This window comes from Lepidochelys olivacea (genome assembly GCF_965140295.1).
Source record: "Lepidochelys olivacea isolate rLepOli2 genome assembly, chromosome: 1".
Classification (NCBI taxonomy): Eukaryota; Metazoa; Chordata; order Testudines; family Cheloniidae; genus Lepidochelys; species Lepidochelys olivacea.
Genome location: NC_140411.1, coordinates 17,252,817 through 17,274,556, shown reverse-complemented (window position 1 = coordinate 17,274,556; position 21,740 = coordinate 17,252,817). Strand labels below are relative to the sequence as shown.

The 21,740-nt window shown below is 48.3% G+C and overlaps 1 protein-coding gene across 1 annotated transcript in view; it reads right to left on the bottom strand.

Moving 5' to 3' along the window:
• Nucleotides 1-21,740, bottom strand: part of MYO7A (myosin VIIA) — a 189,692-nt gene that overhangs the window by 97,662 nt on the left and 70,290 nt on the right. Inside the window, exons 5-8 of the mRNA XM_084620894.1 lie at nt 18,789-18,902; nt 13,599-13,751; nt 4,187-4,371; nt 1,402-1,523 (exon numbers count right to left, since the gene is read on the bottom strand). Coding sequence (XP_084477020.1) covers nt 1,402-1,523; nt 4,187-4,371; nt 13,599-13,751; nt 18,789-18,902 — 574 coding nt within the window. The remainder of the gene's footprint in view (nt 1-1,401; nt 1,524-4,186; nt 4,372-13,598; nt 13,752-18,788; nt 18,903-21,740) is intronic.

The following is a 21,740-nucleotide window of genomic DNA, read 5'->3' as shown; positions in this document are numbered from 1 at the left end:
TAAATACTCAGCATATGAAAAGATGGGAGTTGCTTTACCAAGTGGGTAAGATTATGCCCAAACAAAAGCCCAAATTTATTAGTCTCTAAAGTGCCACAAGGACTCCTCGTTGTTCTTGCAGAGTAGTTACCTTACGACGTGTGCACTCCCATTGATTTCAACAGGACTAGTTGCTGAGTAAGGTATCACGCGACTTGAATCAGGGTGGCCCCCTGGCCCCCAACTCTAAGTTGCAACCATCTTTTGGGGCAAGACTGTGAATCCGTATTCACGGCAATGAGCAGTTAACTCACAAAACTAGTGCCGCTGAAGTCAATCGGACTATTCATGGGAGTCCCTGCTCACCTATGTAAATACAGGGCTGACAATCTGGCCTTCCTTATGTCTTGAATCTTCCTTGAACTCTTTTGTTTATTCCTCCTGACTCATTCAGAATTCTGGCTCTCCACATTCATTCCACAGCAGCTTTCTAGAACCAGAAAGCTGTGTTATTGTACAAGCAGCTTAAAGCGTTCAAACCTGATCAAAGCACAAGGTGGAATGGCTATTATTACTTTTTCTACTACAAAGCGTTTGGTTCTGAGGCGTTGATCAAGTTAAACACAGGCTCATGTTAACCAGTGAGCGAAACCAATGGAAGGTGCTGTCCGGAATCACAACTGAGCAAAACCTTCACAGCTGTTAGTTGAGCAGCGTGTCTACATCAGGATGGTGACAGATTTTAAGAAGAGCACAGGGCCCATTTCTGCCCCAGAAGAAGCACACAGATTTTCAGAACAGCTCTGTATACTGTACGTTGAGTAGAGATGACTGGAAAATTTTTGTCGAAACAGTTTTCTGTTGGAAAATGCAGCTTCAATTAAACCCCCCTTTTCCCCCCCAATATTGTATGAATTTTGACTATATTTCATCTAGGAAAAAAAATTGGAAAAAAACATTTTGAAAACATCGACTCTTTTGATTTTCTGTTTCAAAACTGCTTTTTGTTTAGCAGTTTCTTAATTTTATATATAAACATCTTTTTAAAAGAAAAAAGGGTTGAAATCAAAACGAAAAGCTGTGAATGTATCAAAACAAAATGTTTTGATTGACCTGAAATGAAATTTTCATGGAATTTCAGTTAGTAAAAAATTTCAAAACATTTTGGCATTTTGTTCCAGTTAGGGAGGAGAAAAATGCTGAAGTCTCTTTTTTTTTTTTCCACGCGATGGAAAATCTATTTTCTGACCAGCTCTAGGGTTGAGCCCTTTTGAAAGTCTGATCCCAGGGGCAGGTGTTGAGCTCTTGCAATTCTGGTTCCTGCTGTAAAGCAATTATTGGGAATGCAGTTTAATCTTAGCCCCCTCCATATTATTAATAGCAGAAGTGTTTCCCTCCACCCACCGTCTTTTCAAGGCTCACCTTCTAAAATGGGGTTTGCCTCCAGCACCTGCTGCTCAATCCAAGAATGCTGCCCGCTGATAGCAGCCAGGAACTGCAGGATCAGTTTAGTGCTCTCCGTCTTCCCTGCACCAGACTCGCCACTGTACAAGTTGAAAGGAATGCATGTGAGTAAATGCCCTGTCTCACCACTGCCAGGGCCCTGGACTCTGCATTCAAATGAACGACCTGGAAATCTCAAGGCATGTGTTTCTAGTACAGGTGGATTCTACATTTGGATTTCAAACCCCCTAAACTTCACATGTATTCACAGATTCCTAAATTCAAAGACCAAAGGGGACCACGATGACCTCCTGGCTAATACAGACCATGGAACGTCCTCAGAGTGATTCATGTTTGGATCTGGGGATTGTGTGTGGCCTATCACAGGGATAGGAATCAACCTCAGGCTTAGGATCCAGCTTTGATTTTGGATCAGGAGTACCACCCAAAGTTCTCTGGGGCCTGGATCTTAAATTTGGGGTCAGGCCTGTGTCCAGTTTGAACACCGTTGATAAGTAAGGCTACGATTCTGTCATGGGTATTTTTAGTAAAAGTCAGGGACAGGTCGTGGGCAATAAACAAAAATTCACAGAAGCTTGTGACCTGTTCCTGAGCAGGGGCAAAGAGAGTGCTGATGAGGCTTGCAGCTGCTCCAGCCCCGCTGCTGCTGCTGTGGCAGGGGCTGACTACTGCTGCTCTTGTGGCAGGGGCTGACCCAACCCCAGCCACTGCTTTGGCGACCCCAGGGCTGGGCTGGCTGCCAGTCAGCTGTTAAGGGGCCACCGGAGCAGGGGCCACCAGCTCCGGTGGCCCCTGGCCTGACAGCTGCTCCAGCCCTGCACCAGAAGACATCCCGGAAAGTCAGGGAACCCGTGACCTCCGTGACAGAATTACAGCCTTATCGATAAGCGAATTCAGGCCAGCATTATAGCCTTCTGAAGAGTGTAAACATCGAGAAGACAGAGGAATTAGTTTGGATCAGAGATACTTGTTTGTGTTCAAAGGACAGCTGGCTGGCCAAGTGAAGCAAGTTTTCTGTCTTGTTTCAAGTTGCCGAACTGCATTAAAAGACAGCTACGAATACACACGGTACGTCTAAAACATTACAATTCCACGGAAGCCATTTTTATAGATGCCATGGGGCTCTGATGCTATTGCAGACGATTCATTTGAGCGTAAATAGGAGGGGAGAAGGAGGGGAGATCGCCTGTCTGACCATCTCTCTATTGAGATCAGGTCCAGACTACAAAAGAGTTTCAGAGCACCTGACTGAGGCTTGATTCTGCCACTCTAATTCATACTGGGCAGTGTCTTACAGTGCAGGTAGTCCCATGGATTTCAGCCAACCTACTCGGGAGCAAGGTACTGCTCCAAAGCTTGGCAGAATCAGGTGCTTAGACAGCTTAACTATGGAGTAAGTTATGGCTGGAGGCAGGAATTTCTGGGTGTAATTCTATGGTCTGTGTTATGCAGGAGGTCAGACTGGGTGAAGATAATGGGCCCTTCTAGTCTTCAAAGCTATAGATCTCTGCATCTATAGTCACCCCAGGAATAATGGGATGAAATTAAAGAGAAAGTTTAAGATGGATATCAGAGAAAACATCCTGAGATTCACCTCGATTAGGCTGTGGAATAATTATCAAAGGAAGTGGTAGAAGGCCTATCACTTGGAATGTTAAAAACTAGGCTTGACCAACCCTGCATGGGGAGAGATGTTGGACTGGACTGGATGTTCTAATAAGTCTTTTCCATCCTTAACTTCTGTGACTGAACACAATTGCTGAACCAATCAGCTTCAGCAAAAAGGCCAAGCCACAGGTACGTCTTGTGTAATTCCCACCTCAGCAAGACAGGCGCCTGCTAGCTGTGATGGCGCTAAGATGCTAAAAATGGAACTACAGCCAGGGTGGAATGGCAGTGGGTTGGGCTAGCCACCCAAGGAAGTACCTAGGGTCCTGGGCAGGAATGTGGCTAGCCCATCCTGCTGCTCGCGCTGCAGTAGCCACACTTCTGTTTTTAGTGGCAGGGCCGCCCAGAGGGTGGGGGGAGGGGGCAACTTGGGCCATTTGCCCCAGGCTCCGGGCCCCACAGGGGCCCCCACGAGAATATAGTATTCTATAGTATTGCAACCTTTTTGTGTGGAAGGGCCAGTGGCGTAGCCAAGGGGAGCGAACATGGGGAGCGATCACAAAAAAGGCACCACCCCCCGAGGCGCTTTTAGTCACTCAGCGGCGCTTTGGGTTTTCGGCGGCACTTCGGCGGCCGGTCCTTCAGTGCCGCCGAACACACCCAGAGCAAGTGAAGGACCCACCGCCCCGAAACGCTGCCGAAGACTCGGAGCACCACCGGGTGAGTAAAAACTAAACAGGCGCTTAATTAATTAAAGGGCCCCCGAAATTGCTTTGCCCCAGGCCCCCAGAATCCTCCGGGTGGCCCTGATTAGTGGGATAGCTCAATCGAAGCTAGAGGACACACGTCTCCCCGAAGTGGAAATTACCCCTAAAGCTCCAGTGCAGATATTCCCATAGACTCTGAACGCCCCGTACACTCCTCCCGGAGGGGCCATACTAACAGGCTGGTGTGAGGAAGTTGACACGGACACTGCCTATGCTGTGCTGTTTGGCTAAATACTCTTTGGACTTTAGCCGTGAGCGCGGTCTACCCTGCACTTTCCACAAGCAACCAAGGTGAGCATGCTCAGCACCTTTGGCAGGATGGAGTCCTAATTCGGGACCCGTGCTGGGCCTGACATTCACAAACCCACCTTATGATGCAACACTGGTCCCTGTTGTTGCGTTGCATGTTGTAGTAGCAGTTGTCAGCTATTGCGAAGATGTGGGGCGGCATCTCCCCAATCTTTTTGTTGGTGTACAGCCGGATCTGCTCTGGGGAGTAGATAGGTAACAGCTGGTAGGGGTTCACTGCCACCAGTATCGAGCCTGTATACGTCTAGGGGAGAAGCACAAAGAAGGTTATCGGGACGAGGTGCCCCACCTGAGCAGCTGTAGTACCCAGGACCAAAGGCAAAGGCAAAACAGGAGAGGGATTTTCAACAGCCACCGGAAAGGCACTGCTCATTTCAAAAAGCCATTTGCAGGGTGACTTCTGGAGTCAAAATGAAGCAAAAGCCCTAACTGTGCAAATCAACACAAACAAACCCTGAACTCTGAGCCAGATTTCAATCACTGTGAAGTTTAGGTCCGGGTTTTCAACGTGGGACCGTCTCTGCAACAAACACAGTCAGAGCCACCAGAGACCCACATCTGTCAGGTGCGTTACGAGGGACCACTGCCTTGACTGCCCAAATAATACAGTTGTTTGCAGTGTTGTTGTAGCCCTGTTGTTTACAATTTGACAAACAGCCCAAATAATAAAGGTATGTCACAGCAAAGGCCTTTGATCCATCTCTACCACAGATCTCTCAGGAGCCTGGAGCTGTGCTGTGATATTGGACAGCTACTCCCTGGGGACCTTTGTCACCTTCCTACGACCCTCCTTTTGTGATACTCCTTTGGGGATGTCATGGGGGCGGCAGAGGAGGAAGAGGGTGCAAGCAGCCCCTTCCTCTACACAATCATGCAGAGAGCAGCCTTCATTTGGCAGGAGGTGCTGGGGAAGCCAAAGATGGGGGACATGCTAGCATGGCTGGCAAAGCTAGTGGCCCCAAAGGAGGAGTGTCTGGGGGCAGGGATCCCACAGGCTCACTCCCTGTTTGCGCTGGTGACTCCAGGCAGCACTGCAGACAGTTCAGATTGCAGCTCATTAAAGGTGCTGCTTCTCACCATGTTCCCCCCTAGTGCCTCAGGAGAGTATAATGACAAGGGCATAATGCCGCTAGACAGCACTGTTCAAGGTGCACCTTCTTTCTCCCCCCCCCCCCCCCCCCCCGCCATGCACCATGGCCCCTTATATGAAATCCATTACAGGAACTGACCGCGAGCCAAGTTACATATCCTATGATGTGCGTGAGTGATCGTGCCAAGTTAACTGCTGGCACCTCAGTGCAGCCTCTCTAACTGAAGGGCCCTACTGCAATTTAAGAAGTGCTCCACCGACTGAATGGGAAGAACTAGAGAAAGCTAACGTACACAAAGGAGACAACTATTTTACAAGCGAAATAAAAAATTTTTTGGAAAGAAATAAAATAGAAGAAGGAAGTATTAACACTAACTGAAGCTCTATTACTGCTGTGGAAAATTAGTAAGAAAAAAAACCAAGTAGAACCTCTGCCAACAGGCTCTGCTAAGGCTCCATCTCAGGCCCAGGGCAGTTGAGAAGGATCTGAGAGCGGTTTGCTCGCACAACGCTATATAACAAAAGAGCACAGCACGAGACAGAGAGAGTGCAGGTGCGGGCCAAACGGACACTGCTACCCAGAATCATAGAATATCAGGGTTGGAAGAGACCTCAGGAGATCATCTAGTCCAACCCCCTGCTCAAAGCAGGACCAATCTCCGATCTTAGGTGCCAGGATATGAAGATCCCTAGAGTGCAGCACCCACAGGGACACAACTCAAAGAAGAATATCCAGTTTATATAGATAACAGACCAGGACAAGAGTCATGTATCCCAAGCCAAAGGTTAAGGACACAATTTGTCTCCTGGTGGACCAAGTAATGAAAAGACCAATACTGCCTAGAATACACTATCCAAAGAAAGAGCTGGTCGTTTTAATGCAAATAAATAAATAAATAAATAAAATGCCTTACACCCTTTTAATAGCATGTTCTACTATCACCAGATGGGAGGAGCCAAGTAGCCCATTCCATGGGACCCCTCCCTCGATAAAGAACTCTACTAGGCTTTAACAGGGGTTTGAGCTGCCTGGGAATGCAGCCATGGCAGCTAGCCTTCTTAGACAGCCAATAGGTGACTGACCCTAAGCTTACATAGAGTGAGCTAGAATGTTTCTGTGGTGGTTTCAGGCAATTAATAAAAGATCCCTATTACAGAGTAAGGCACAGTCCAGCTTTCTCTTGCTAACATGTGTTGCAAATTGCAGATAGAGTGAGTTAGAATTTTTACTCACTTTTGGAATCAGCATACTGGGCCAGCACTCCTGAGGAGGCCGGACTAAGAGACCAAGAGACCAGCATGGGCAGCCCCAGTTCAAATTTCTTCCACATAATCCTGCTAATGTGCCTCAATCCTGATTTGGAAGGGATGGGAGGGTAGCTCCATTTCCATCTCTATGGCCCACTCAATCCTTAGCATCTGCTCAGACTTTCAATCAGGCTGACAATTAGTGCCAGCTGTGGAGGATTTTGTCATAGGAACCCTTGTCCACTGGGAGCTGGACTGGACCCCCGAACTCATTTCACAGTCAACAAAAGGGAGTAACTCTCTGATTGAATCCTGGGCTGGATTTGAACTCACAACCTAAAAGATGTCTGAAGTTTTCATGCTGCTTCGTAACTTGGTGAGATTTACAAGTTATGTGGCATTTCTAGGCAATTTTAGGTCATGTTTAACAGTGCATAGAGGCAGAAATATCCCATTTCATGTTCTCTTAACTCATTCTCAGAAAGACTGACTTTGCTTCTGGCGCAAGTTTGTGACATCCCTATATTCCAACCTTTGGTGGTAACTTGTATGTCCCGGCCAAGACCCGTGATTCTGACTACAGCCAAAGATCCTTTTAAAGGAGTTAACCATTACTGGCCGGAATGTTTTCTTGATGTTCCCACTGACCTTTCTCTTGTGATCATTGAGAGTCTGTCAGCATAAACTCCTGTGTTATCTCAAGAGACAAGCTTGGTTTGACTTGTTTCTAGTTGACAAATACAACAGCTTGCCCAATTTTAACAGCTGACAGCATTCAAGACTTTGGCCCCCGAACTGATGATGGGCCAAAGGGCAGCTACAAGAAAATATTTGCAATTCCCATTTCCAAGTCTGGTTAAGAGTAAAGGCCCTCTGTTTTGGTGTAAAGATCAGCTTGGCTGTACGTATGGTTGATGGTTCTACAAAAGCTGACAGTTTACACCAGGAAATGCTGTTCCACTGCAAACTTGTTACTGCCCGTGTGACCTACATTTTCATTAGCCACGTAACAAATCCACTCTGTGCCTGATTCCCAGAGCACCCCAAACTCGCCTTGGCTTCAACTGGAGTTTTTGCTGCTCAGAGAATGCAGGGTCACACCATGACCAGATACTCCTGCACTTTAGCAACCCCTATTCAGTAGCAGATGGCTTTGAGTTCATCTCCAGATAGACAAAACCCTGCTCAGTAACCAAGTGTCATGACAAAACACCCCTGCTACTCAGCACAGGTTTTCTCAGCACACACAAGCATGAGCCATGCAGAACAGTGCTTGCATCACTCTTTTCACTTTGTCATATCTGCTTATTTCCTCCAAACCGGGCCCTTACACATAGCAGGTGATAGCCCTGTCCATCTGGCATCCCATCCGCAGACTCGGTACTTTGCTCTTCTAGGAAAAGGCCACATTTCTGTCATTGCGGCAAAGCACTGCAGCCAAAGGGATAATGGTTTGGGTGCATTCATGGGGCAGCAGAAAAGCAGCACAAGACAAATGAGAAACGCCAGGAATGGTGAACGTAAACGAGCGAGCCAGTGGATGATGTCACAATGCGTTGCGGCAATGGAAGGTGGCTCGATAGTTCTGTGCGTTATACTTACCCTCCCGCCACAGTTAGTCTGAGGGTTAAAAAGGAAAGAAGGAAGGAGAAAAAGGAAAATACGTATTGTATTAGAGCAGGATTACAAAAGCCTTTCACCAAGTCATGGCGAATCTTTTCCCCAAGCTGAACCGGGAAAGACACAGGTTGTCGGAAGCCTCGTTGCAGGATTCATCCGTGATTCATCAGCGCCGGGAACCCCCTCAAGCAGCGCAGGCCTGTCACGGACCACACTGAGTACTATCACTTTCAGCTGGTGAGAGCAAATTGTACCTCATGGAACCGCTGCTTGCTGGGTTGGTCTCTACCACCTTGGCTCCATTCACAGGGACATATGCAGCTGCGCAGAACTGCCAGCCACACTTCCCAAAACTCTACTCACTCTTCCTCTGCCAGGGTGATAGATAATGTAAAGGGACAGTTTATTCACCCGTCAAAATTTCTCTCTCTCTCCAACCAAACCTCCTCCCCTCCTCCCCCCACCAAAAGCCCCTCAGTGATGTGAGAACTAAAAGTGAGCTGTAGCTCACGAAAGCTCATGCTCAAATAAATTGGTTAGTCTCTAAGGTGCCACAAGTACTCCTTTTCTTTTTGCGAATACAGACTAACACGGCTGTTACTCTGAAAAAAGCCAATCTGTTTTGCTTCATTAGTCAAACAGATTTTAAAATCTTTGACCAAAATCTTACAAAGTTGATGCTTAAAGTTAAGCTCCTGAATGCACATGTAGACATATTTAGGTGGTATAGCTGCGTCCGCGTGAGAAGCACCTTGTCGATCAGACAGCACACTGGTGTTCCTGTCCTGGGAGTGCCCCGGCAGCGGAGACCTGGCCTAAATGTCACCGCAGCCTTTTTGCAGACAATGCGCAAACAGAAACAGGGGCAAAGCTCACTGACTACATTCTTTGCTACAAAGGATTGGCCCAGCTGTACTGCCCAGCTGTCCAAGCCTGTGCTAGTCCCTTTGTCTCCTTCTCCCAGCTTTGGGGAGGCGCAGTCCTCTAGCAGCCATCTCACTTTGCTGTAGAACCGAAGCAGTGTATGGCTAAGGGAATGGGGCAGTATTTCAGCGAGCGCGGGCAAGCCTGGAGTTGTTAAAGAGATTAAAAAGGCATCATTGCGTAGGGGGTAAACTCCTAATGAGAGACGGATACCTGGGGCTGCATTTCGCACATCTAATAAAAGGTTAATGCACTGGCTGGAGGCACAGACACCCAGCATCCACCGGGCACGCAGAACTCAGCCACCAATCTCCTGTGAAAGAGGGGGCCCCTCTCCCTGCTGCACAGAAACCCACAGGAGGAGATCTGTCCACTCCTGCCTCTAAATCAGCAGCTGTTCACAGTCTTTGTGCCCTAGTCAGAGCCAGGCGAGCGCTCACAGGAGCGCCAGCCTCTCCAGGGCCCAGGACAGGGCCATCTAGCTGGGTGATTCAGGCTGCACCCAGGCGTGATAGCCCTGGGCTCCAAGAGGCCTCATGCCCGGCAGCTCTCCTGCTGGAAAGGTGCACATCAGCACAAGACTGGCTTCCTGGCACAGTAGCACCCTCGCGTTACCCTCCTCTGGCTTCCTGCTTCTTGGTTTCCGTTTGTTGTCTCTGTCACTTTTCTTCCTCGGACTCACTCTAAAATAGTCTCCCTCTTTGCCCTTCCCGCACACCGAAAACTAGGGACAGGACATTTCAATGGACTTTCTTCCCACGGGGGCTTCCACTTCCCAGAAAACGACCACAGGATCCCGCCCTGCCTTTTGGGCTGACACCCCCATACATGCCTGGACAAGCCCATTAATTCCACCACCTGAACCTGCCAGGAATGCTGCCGTTCAGCCACAGCTGGCATCCTGACTCCCCCTCCCCCAGACTGTGTCTGCAGCCAGCCTATGAGAAAGGGGCAGCCCAGTCTCCTACATCAGCCATCACCGGCAGGGCCTGACTGCAGGGCTGGGGGCCTGGAAGTCCTGATAGCTAATGGTGGGTTAGACACTGAATCCCATGGGGCCTTGGGCCACCATTTCCAGATTTGGGGCCTAAACCTAGGCTCCTAAATCAATGGCACAAGCATCAGAGGACCTGAATGCTTGTAGCTTCTGTTCATTAAAATCTGAAAATCTGGCCATTTATTCAGATGCCTAAATGTGGATTCGTAAATGTTGGCTTTAACTTCCCTTGCCTCCGTTTCCTCATCTGTAAACGGGATAATACTAATCACCTGCTTCACAGACTGTGGGAATTAGTCAGTTAAACTTTTGAAGATGGATGTATTACTCTCATTGATGCCTATGAAAGACCCCACACGCAGGGAAAGCAGAATATTGGAACCAAGAGGAGAATCTGTCCTCAGTCAATACCACTAAGAAGCAACAGACAGCCTCAAAAACGCTGAGTGAAGACATGACTGCAAAGCAGCTGACCTTTACCTTTACTCAAGACAACTGTTTGTTACATATAAACCAGCTCACCTCACCTAATTCCCAAAAATGCATATTCCAACCTAAGAGGCTATGTTAACCCTTCCCAGTGCATCAGCACATTTCTCTCTAATGAAACAAAAATGTGAGGGAATTATCTTCCACTCAAAGCGACCAGAAAGTTATTGGGAGGATATTGCCCCATCCCCACTGTCTTCCGCCCTTCAAAATCTGTACAATGCAATAGATGGTGAGACACTGCAGACCGATTCCTGCAAAGCTGAAGGTGCGTTGTTCAACATCTGGAATGGTGGGCTATTGCTAAGGTTAATATTTTGTCCTGGCTATTTTTAGTAAAAGTCAAGGACAGGTCATGGGCAATAAACAAAAATTCATGGAGGCCCGTGACCTGTCCCTGACTTTTACTAAAAATAACAGGGGAGAAGGGGCTGACCGCTGGGGAACCTGAAGCCTGAGCCCGCCACGGGGGAAGGGGGGCTCTAGCCCCACTGCTGCTGCAGGTGACTGACAGCTCCAGCCCCCACCACTGTGGCAGGGGTGCAGCCGAAGAAGTCACCGGGGTTCCTTAAAGTCACAGAATCAGTGACCTCCATGAGTAAATTGTATCCTTAGTTATTGCTAAACCTATTCTGACTGCCTTGGTTCTTCATAGGTTTCAAGGCCGGAAGGGAGTATTAGGAGGATGTGGTCTGATCTCCTGCATCACATAGGCCAGAGAATTCACCCAGCTCTGGAACCAAACCCAGCATTTATGAAAGATTTGGAAAATGCTGATGTAACATTTTTTCTCATTTTCACATACCCCCAGTTCCATCTGAGGCAAGGAGCGGAGCTGGCAAAATACCAAAAGGAAAGGCTGCTCTTGCCATATTTTTGACCTACCTGGAAACAGGGTCTGCTAGAAATCTCACAAGTAGAGACAGGCCTGAACCAAACTCAAGCATCTGAACACCCTCAAACTTTTGCGAGATATGTGTGTGTGTGCATGTGTGAGACCAAACTCAAGCATCTGAACACCCTCAAACTTTTGCGAGGGGTGTGTGTGTGTGTGTGTGTGTGTGTGTGTGTGAGAGAGAGAGAGAGAGAGAGAGAGAGTGTGTGTCAGATCTGGCTCTGCAAACAGGCCCCTACTTCTGTGGCGGAGTGCTCTCTCTAGATATTAGGAAAGCCTGTTCTTGTGAGTTCTCCAGCCGGGCCTTACTGACCTAAGAGGTTTGGATAGTTTTCCTAAGATTCAAACAAGCATCTAGATGACCATAATTGTCCCTTCTGGCCTTAAAATCTACCAGCCTATGAATCACTCATCTTTAAATGAAATCCTTAAATTGTTTAAAAAAAAGACCTTAGAGGGTATGTCTACACTGCAATGTAAGCCCAGGTTAGTAGAACTCAAGTTAGCAGACCCTGGGTTAGTTAACCTAGGGCTTAAGCGTCTACACTCATTTGTAACTCCAGGTTAGGAATTGTTGAACCCCGTATCCTCACTGCATTATGCAGGCCCAAATCCAACCACCCATGTCCCAGACTTCCTAGTGTCCTCCCAAAATATGGCCGCGCTAACGCCTTGTTCGTGGTGCAGCATGGGAAAACTTGACAGCCCACCAAACTTGACTGTCCAGAGGACAAAGAATGTCTGTCTGGGGGATTGTGGGATACTTTTGGTGGATCCCAGAACACAAGTCCAGTGGGGCTGCATCTACACTGCAATGCAATCAGGCTTGAACCCTGGTTTAACTCCAACACTTCATCCCCATACGATCTTAGCCCGAGCCCTGGGTTAGCATGATTTGTGTGTATACGAAAGGGAGATTAAGCTTGAGCCCTGAGTTTACACTGCAGCATAGGCATTGGTGAGGGCACAAAACGATGTACTTCTGCCATTGAGTGCCTGCAAGCCTTACAATTTAAGAGCTATCCAGAAATGCCCCATTCTTCTGTGGTCACATTGACTATTTGGCAACATCAAATAGCATGCTTGCATGCACTCCAGGTATGTTTTACTTCAGGCACAAACCTGTGCATCTTATGACCCTGCAAGCCCACAGCCAGCGATTCTGCAACTCTGATAAAACAAACCAAGACCCTTTGATCTCCGACTCCTTTCCTTTTGGAGTTGTAATGTTATAGCAGAACGACCGTGCAGCTCAATTTGCCTCCACATTATGTCCTAAATGAAAACCCATGCAGCTGCACAAGTGCTACGTAGGGCAGAATCTGGGTTGTGGAAGTGTTAGAACCAGCAATGCGGCGTCAGGAGGAAATAGTTGAGTTTGCAAAGCTAGGGAACTGAGCATACCAGGTATGAGATCATTGAGAGACAAACCTGCAAATCCACAATGCTGATTTTACAGTCGCTTTGCTGAGTCAAACAGCACTTAAAGGAGCGTTAAGGCGGTGTGTGCATGTCGGGAACTTAAGAGTTCTAAGAAAAATATCGTAGCAATCAAACCGCAGCTGAGAGAAACCAGGAAATTCAGAATGAATAAGTCTTAAGTGCACGCACCAGGTATTGCAAGGTCACTGTGGGAAAACTGCCTTGTCACATCGCAGGTTATTTAATTCCCAGAGCCTGTCACACTGTGGGGATTCTTCAACCACATCCCCTATGCATGTAATCCTCAGTTAGGTCAGCTAAACATGTTGCGATCTTAAAGCGCGCCCAGGCAAATACCTGGGGATGGTTAGTTGTTACCATGGGATCTATAAGTTCCACTTGGACAATGAGAAACTCAGTTTAATGCTTCACCCAAAGCACATTGCTCATAACTGCAGAAACTCCCTGCACTCGGGATCCACTCTCAGGTGTAAACCCAGGCTCCCATGTGGGACTTGAATTCGCTAGCCCAGCGGTGAGGGGCGCTCCCCATTTGGTCACATAAAAGGAATTAGATTTTCTTAACATCCAGAAGATATATCCTTTCCCCAATTCAGTAAACCTCCACGTGTAATGGTATCTCATGTCCTGCAGGAACAGCATGTAAACTTTGCAGCAGACATGGCAGAGAATAGGTACGCATGGGGCTTAGACCAGTTCAGGATAGAAATGAAAATAAACACAACAAAGCTGGGGTGAGATGACATTCTCCGGGTGGACACTCACATAGATAAGGTGCTCTCGGTAACGGATGAGCAGGTTCCTCAGAATCCCAGCTTCATTCAGGTCCCCCAGGCGGATCATGTCCTCCACCCCATGGATAGAGGTCGGGTGCATGGGTTTGATGTGGCTGGCATTGTGAGGGAAAATCCAATGCTCCTGGAGAGAAAAAGGGGAAAGAGGTCAAAAGTGAGCCTACCATGATATGCACCCGAGACAGATTCAGAAAGGACAGGATGAAAGGATGTATGCAGTACATGGGCATGACAGCCATTAACTTTAAAGGATCATAGTGAAAAGGAAATGATCTCTCAGATCCCTGCAAGACCAGGATATAGCTGTGTTTTAACATCATCAGTTCACATGTGGGACTCACTGTCCCAAAGCACTATTGAGAGCAAAGGCTTAGCAGGATCAAAGAAAAGAAAAGAAAAGAAAAGAAAAGAAAAGAAAAGAAAAGAAAAGAAAAGGGAATTAGACTTTTATAGACCTGATTCTCATGGAGTTACAGACCCCTTCACACTGATCTGGAAGTATAAAGGGGCTTTAAAAGTGGGTGTGCAATTTAAGCCCACTTTAAGCCCCCTTTGCACTGCCAGAGTGGTGTAAAGGGGCTGTAGTGAAGTGAGAATCAGGCCTTACATGAAAAAGAAGAATATCTACACTATTAGCAAGGATAACAAAATGATAAGGGATACAGAACCTCATGTTTCTGGGTATAAACCAGCCACCAACACTGCTAGTGATGGACGGAGGGGTTTGGCTCATCCTTGTCATATGATGAGATAACTGACTCTGTGAATGAGGGGAAAGCAGTGGACGTGTTGTTCCTTGACTTTAGCAAAGCTTTTGACACAGTCTCCCACAGTATTCTTGCCAGCAAGTTAAAGAAGTATGGGCTGGATGAATGGACCATAAGGTGGATAGAAAGTTGGCTAGATTGTCAGGCTCAATGGGTAGTGATCAATGGCTCCATGTCTAGTTCGCAGCCGGTATCAAGTGGAGTGCCCCAAGGGTCGGACCTCTGGCCGGTTTTGTTCAATATCTTCATAAATGATCTGGAGGATGGTGTGCATTGCACCCTCAGCAAGTTTGCAGATGACACTAAACTGGAGCGAGAGGTAGATACGCTGGAGGGTAGGGATAGGATACAGAGGGACCTAGACAAATTAGAGGATTGGGCCAAAAGAAATCTGATGAGGTTCAACAAGGACAAGTGCAGAGTCCTGCACTTAGGACGGAAGAACCCCATGCACTGCTACAGACTAGGGACCGAATGGCTCGGCAGCAGTTCTGCATTAAAGGACCTAGGGGTTACAGTGGACAAGAAGTTGGATATGAGTCAATAGTGTGCCCTTGTTGCCAAGAAGGCCAATGGCATTTTGGGATGTATAAGTAGGGGCATTGCCAGCAGATCGAGGGACATGATCGTTCCCCTCTATTCAACATTGGTGAGGCCTCATCTGGAGTACTGTGTTCAGTTTTGGACCCCACACTACAAGAAGGATGTGGAAAAATTGGAAAGAGTCCAGCGGAGGGCAACAAAAATTATTAGGGGACTGGAACACATGACTTATGAGGAGAGGCTGAGGGAACTGGGATTGTTTAGTCTGCAGAAGAGAAGAATGAGGGGGGATCTGATAGCTGCTTTCAACTACCTGAAAGGGGGTTCCAAAGAGGATGGATCTAGACTGTTCTCAGTGGTAGCTGATGACAGAACAAGAAGTAATGGTCTCAAGTTGCAGTGGGGGAGGTTTAGGTTGGATATTAGGAAAAACTTTTTCACTAGGAGGGTGGTGAAACACTGGAATGCATTACCTAGGGAGGTGGTAGAATCTCCTTCCTTAGAGGTTTTTAAGGTCAGGCTTGACAAAGCCCTGGCTGGGATGATTTAGTTGGGGATTGGTCCTGCTTTGAGCAGGGGGTTGGACTAGATGACCTCCTGAGGTCCCTTCCAACCCTGATATTCTATGATTCTATGATTCTGAAACATCCATTACTGGTCAGTTGTGGAAATGGGTTACTAAACTAGAGGGACCATCGGTCTGACAATTCCTGTGTCCATGAAATGGGGATTTAGATGAATGGGTCAAAGTTCCATTTACCCTTTCCTTGAGCTGCTCTGAGGAGGACTGCAGAGGCATTTTGATTCCTGAAAACCTATTATTCTTTATTCTCTTTGGAGCAGAGACTATTTCTTAGCCAGCATTTGTACATAGGGTGACCAGAGAGCAAGTGTGAAAAATCAGGATGTCGGGGGGGTGGGGGAGGAGAGGGAGGATGGTCCCAATAAAACCAGGCCATCTGGACACCCTATTTGTACAGCACCTAGCACAATGGGGCCTGATCTTAGCGGGGGCCTCTAGGCACTGCTGTAATATAAACAATGAGAATAATTACTGCATTTAGCCACTTTTCTGATCTTGGTAGCCAGATCCACTGGGTTTCACAGGCTGCCCGGTTCATCCCTGACCTGCTCTCGAGGTTTTGGAGCTTCAGGTTTGTACATCACCTTAAGCAAGTTTGTCCTTTCAGGTTTGGCAAATTATTCCTATGGTTTAATTGGCTCTGGAGCCAAAAACGGGCACTTTAGACGGATCCAGCTGGGAGCTCATGGAGACTTTGCTCAGAGGCTGTGCTGCATGATATGACCTACAAAGCTGTTCTGTAACTCGGGTTGTCCATGGTCCAATTGCACAAACCCAAACACCCTGCCCCGCCCCAAGGCCCTGCCCCGCTCCCTCGATCCCCCCTCCCTCCATTGCTCACTCTCCCCCACCCTCACTCACTTTCATCGGGCTGGGGCAGAGGGTTGGGGTGCAGGCTCTGGGCTGTGGCAGAGGGGTTTGGAGAGTCGGAGGGGGCTCCAGGCTGAGCCTGGGGGTTGGGGGTGGAGGAGGGGGTGCGGGCTCAGGGTGGGAGTTTGGGTACAGGAAGGGGCTCAGGGCTGGGGCGGGGTGGAGGAGGGGGTGAGGTGTGCGGGCTCCAGCCAGGCAGCGCTTACCTCAGGCAGCTCCCGGAAGCGACCGGCACGTCCCGCTGGCTGCTATGCTCAGGGGTGGCCAGGCAGCTCTACTTGCTGCCCCTGCCTGCAGGCACCACCTCCACAGCTCCCATTGGCTGCGCTTCCCAGCCAATGGGAGCTGCGGAGTTGGCACTCAGGACGGGGCCAGCGCACAGAGACCCCCTGGCCTTCTCCTGCATCTAGGAGCCAGAGGGATGTGCCGGTGGCTTCCGGGAGCCACGCAGAGCCAGGGCAGGTGGGGAGCCTGCCTTAGCCCCACTGTGCTGTTGATTAAAGGCAATCTGGGAGATTTTAATAGGAGATGGAGGCTGATTCTGGGAGACTCCCAGCCAATCCAGAAGGGTTGACAACCCTACTGGTAAAAAACCAAGAAACTGGTACAGATGACTGGGGCTGGCTACTGAAGGGCTCGGTGGGAACTCAGGAGCAGGTTAGGGAAGATGTTAGTGGGGATCCTATAGGAGAAGAGGAGTGGCTAGCAGGAGCAGTGGTAACTAAAAGCCCTAATCTAAAGTATTTATATAGGCCCTGTGATAGAGTGCTGGGAAACAGCACCTCATGCAGCCCTCTGGTGACCACAACCACAAGTAGTTGCTCTGGAGTAGCCCTGATTAGGAAGAGCTGCACCTCATTGGTGGACTGGGATGGGCTGAGGAGAGCCCCAAAGGCTAATTAGCTCATTACCCAAGAGGTAGAGAAGGCACAGGAAGGACATGAGAGAGTGACAGGCTTCTCAGAGAAAGAGACCCTCTGTCTTTCCCTCTCCTTGGCTGGGTGAGCTAAGGACTGTATGTTATGATAAATACAGAGCTGCAAAGGTTTGGACAGGCGGTAGGAAAGAACAGTGTAAATAAACAGCACAAAGCATTTTCTCCGAGTGGTTGGTTTGTGGCTAGAAAAGAGACAGGAGCAGGACAAGGCCCTGTCACAGCCTCCCCCCCCCCCCCATTACTGTCATGTCTGACCTCACAATCTTGGATGTATTTATCCTCTCAACCCTCCTCCCCCTGTGAGGCAGGGCAGTGCATGTGACAGATACTGCAATTTCCTGCAGTATCCTTGGAAAACCTCATTGTACTAAGTTTAAATCTCTTTGGAGTCCATTGTATTAAAGGCAAGGCTTATGTATTATTGTATTATTGTATTATTATTGTATTATTACTGCAATTTCCTGCAGTATCCTTGGAAAACCTCATTGTACTAAGTTTAAATCTCTTTGGAGTCCATTGTATTAAAGGCAAGGCTTATGTATTATTGTATTATTGTATTATTATTGTATTATTGTATTATCCAGAACTTCCATTGACCTCGGTGATATTTTCTGCCCCGGGGCTGGAGCTCCCAGCCGGCCTCTGCACTGCTCCCAGCTCCCACCCTGGAAGGGGGAATACATCCCTGACAAAATGGGGAGGCAGGTTCAGCTCAGCACTCATTGCTGCTGGGGCTCCAGGGTCCCCCTGCCACTGCAGTGAGAGGGAGCTCCAGGGTCGCAGGGGCTGAGCAGCTCTGGTGGTGGGGACGCCGGCCACAGCAGCAGGGAGCGCCAGGGGGTTCCCCGCCACCTGCAGCAAGCGGGAGCTCTGGGGTCACCCACAGGAGATGGGCTGCTGCGGGGGTCCCCTCACCTGCCATGGTGGCTGGGAGCTCCGGCACAGAAAGCGTAAGGGACTTGCCAAGGTCATACAGAAACCTATGGCACAGCAGGGAATCGAACCAGGTTTCCCAAGTCCCAGGCTAGCACCCTAATCCCTGGACTATCCCTCCTCTCCAATAAAATAAACTGGAAACAGGAAAAGGCTTAAATAAGCCCCTTTAATTGGCTCTGAAATAGACAAGTTGTTCACTAGCTACTTTGTGTTACTGCACTGTCTTGTTGTGGTCGCCCTTGTCAAAGTTACTCCCCCCGCCCCCTTTCTCTCCTTTTGTTTGTTACACCTCCTCCGTGTATCTTGTCTTCCACCTATGTCCTTGGGGACTGGGACTATCTCATGTTGTGTGGTCCCGATCCAAAGTCTATGGGAGTTCATGGAAAGAATCCTATTGATTTCAATGGGTTTTGGATCATTCTGTGCATCTGTACGGCACCCAGTGCTTAACCCTATTTGGGGCCCCTACATCTGACACTAATACAAAGGACACACAATCACAATCCTCTTTTCCTTCATACATACGTTGCCTTCATCGTCCACCACCTGGATCTGCCCAGAGTCACAAAGTTTGACCACAGCTCCGATGGGAACGTCGAATTCCCGACCGGTTTTGAGGTCCATCCATACATAATCCCCCTGAAACGAAACAGAGGATAGGCATATTCTCAGTGAAGATGAGCAGAAGAACACAGCACTGCAGGGAGGATTCAACATTCCCGGATAGAGTCATTTCTGAATGTTTTACCTCAAAATACGGGTGTGAGTGCAAGCGTGAGTCCATGCAATACCCAACTCCATAGTGCTTTTCATCAGTAGCTTTTCATCACTTCACAAAAGGAGGGTAAAGTATCATTGTCACCATTTTACAGATGTGGAAACTGAGGCACAGGGGGGAAGTGACTTGCCAGCAGGCCAGTGCAGAGCTGGGAATAAAGCTCAAGTCTCCTGAGTCCCAGTCCAGTGCCCTACCCACTAGGCAACAATGCTACCCGTTCCTCATAGGCGGGTCATAAGGCTAGTGTGAGGCAACTAGGCCCTAGCACTGCAATGTATGCTACCTCTCTCATCCAGTTCTGGCAAACTGACCTGCTGCTAATCAGACCGCTACTCATGGGAAACCCTTTCACGTGTGTAAAATCTAGTCTGCCCCTTTTTCAATACAATATATTTTAAAACAACATCACAGGCAGAGGGTGGGCATGGGAGGGACATTAAAAGAAAACCAACAAGAGACACAGGTTCAGTCTGATCTGAACCCGAAAGCCTCCCACACCAGAATCAAATGTGTTGACAAATGGTCCCATCAGCGGGTCGTGCACATAGAGTACTGCCTAAGCCAGTGCAAAACGATGAACAAAGGGGTCGGACCAAACCCGGCCTTTCCTCTGTGCAACGGGAAGGTCTGAATCCGCACAGGGGCCCAGGGAAAGGTGCTGAGGGGCCGAATCTTGCGCTGTGCCCGTTCTCACATGACAGGAAGCAGGAGACAGGGGAAAGATTGTTTATTTTGCCGCTGGGCAGTGAATGTCTTTGGCTAGTCCAACGTATAGCTGGCACCGAAGAGAACCTGGAATGGAGGGCAGTGCCCGTGTACTGTCTGCAGACAACAGGTTGCTATCTCTGCATGGGCAGCAGTCTGACTGCGGCTTCCAGCTCAGTCTCACCTGCACAGAACAGCTTATTCTCAGCCCAAGCAAAAGTGACTCCGATGCAAGCATGATGCTGTGACTAGAAACCAGGCTTTAGACATATCACCCTGCATTCCCTAAGGCAGTCAATGGGAATTTTGCCTAAGTAAGGACTGTCGGATCAGGCCACTAATGTGACCCCACATTTCCTACACGGGTTTTAAATTACTCCTCGCCACGAGTTGTTCACCATTGTCCTCAAAGAAGGAGGAACCAACCTTCAATGAAAACATGAAATTCTTTCCTGCCTCTAAACCCGATCCTGGGAGGTGCTGAGCCTCCTCCAATTCCACTGCTGGCAAAGGGAGTTAAGGGCACTCTGCACTTTCTGCAGCAATTTCTTTCATAGCCAACTAACAAGGAATATAAAACATTGCTAAACATGTATCACTCTGGTCATCTACTCAATGGGAATGGAGAGGATGAATAACCCTTTGAGGGCCATATGCTCCTCTTGGACTAGATGACCTCTTGAGATACCTTCCAGCCCTACATTTCTTTGATTTAATGAAACCTACATCCAGAAATTGACTTGGGCGATGCACTGTACATCAGTGGTTCCCAACCATTTGAAGGTGGAACCTCCACCTTTTGCAACAGATTGCTAGATGGCTGTCCCCCAGGCCTTGGGTCAATTGCTACCATCTCTCCTTGCTTCTTCTCCTTTCTTCCAGCCCTTTACTCTCTCTCTCTCTCTCTTCCTCTTCATCCCTAGGATCTCGTTTTTTTCTGTTCTATGTATGTTTTTCCTTTCTATTTTTAATGCAATTTTACATTTAAGCTCCCCCAACCCACCAGAAGGCTACAGGCTGTTCAGGCTGGGGGCTGTCCATCTGCGGCTCTAGGCGGAGATGCATGCATTCCTGCTGTTTGCACCTGCTGTCTCGGCCTCCATGGACTGCTACCCTGGGAACTGCTGCGGCATCAGGGAGGCAACGTCTTCAATACGCCACCCAATCCACGGCGCAGTAATGCTTTTGAGGTGGGGGTCCCGGGTCACGCAGCTTTCTCCACTCCCAATACTTCTCCACTCTGCACCCAACTCTTGCCAACCCCCAGTGTTCCAAAATCATGAGTCAGGCCACAAAAACCATGAGATATTTTAAATAATAAATGTTAGACTCATCTTCTTGGCCTTCTGGTTTCTAAGCCCTTCGGGTGAACTTGCTTCACCCTTTTGCTCTGTTCTCCTCAACGATGCAGGCTAGAAGACTGCTCTTTTCTAAACGAACCTGAGGTTCTCAGGTAATCTCTTGCTTCCAGCAGCCACGGCCTTCAGAGAAACCACAAATATTCCAGGACTTACAATAAGATGGTGAGAGCTGGCAACACCGGTACCCTTACTGTGCTAGCTTATTGCATTAGCACACACTCAGGCACTGTACTATGCTGCCTTTTGCCTAAATACTGACTGTTAAAGTCATCATTCAGGCCAGTAACTTAAGCAAACTCTCAATGTTTTCAGGGAGTTTTTCCTGAGCAAGGTTTGAAAATTCTAGGCCAGCTCTGGCAATGGCAACCCTACTGTTTAGAACAACAGCATGTGTTAGGATATAGATATTCAGGCCTGCCTGTAAAGGCCTATACTTTAAGAATGTAGGTATATGTTTATCATTTAGCTATTAATAGAGGTATACAAGAAAGAATCTGTGTAAGGGCCTTCTCTCACAGTGACAGTCTGAGGCCCTGTTCTTAGGCCAATGCCTTTGGCTAAGCAGCAGGGGCAGCCATAAGCTGGGAAGCGACCGGTCACATCCTCACATTCCAAACTAGTCAATATGGGGCT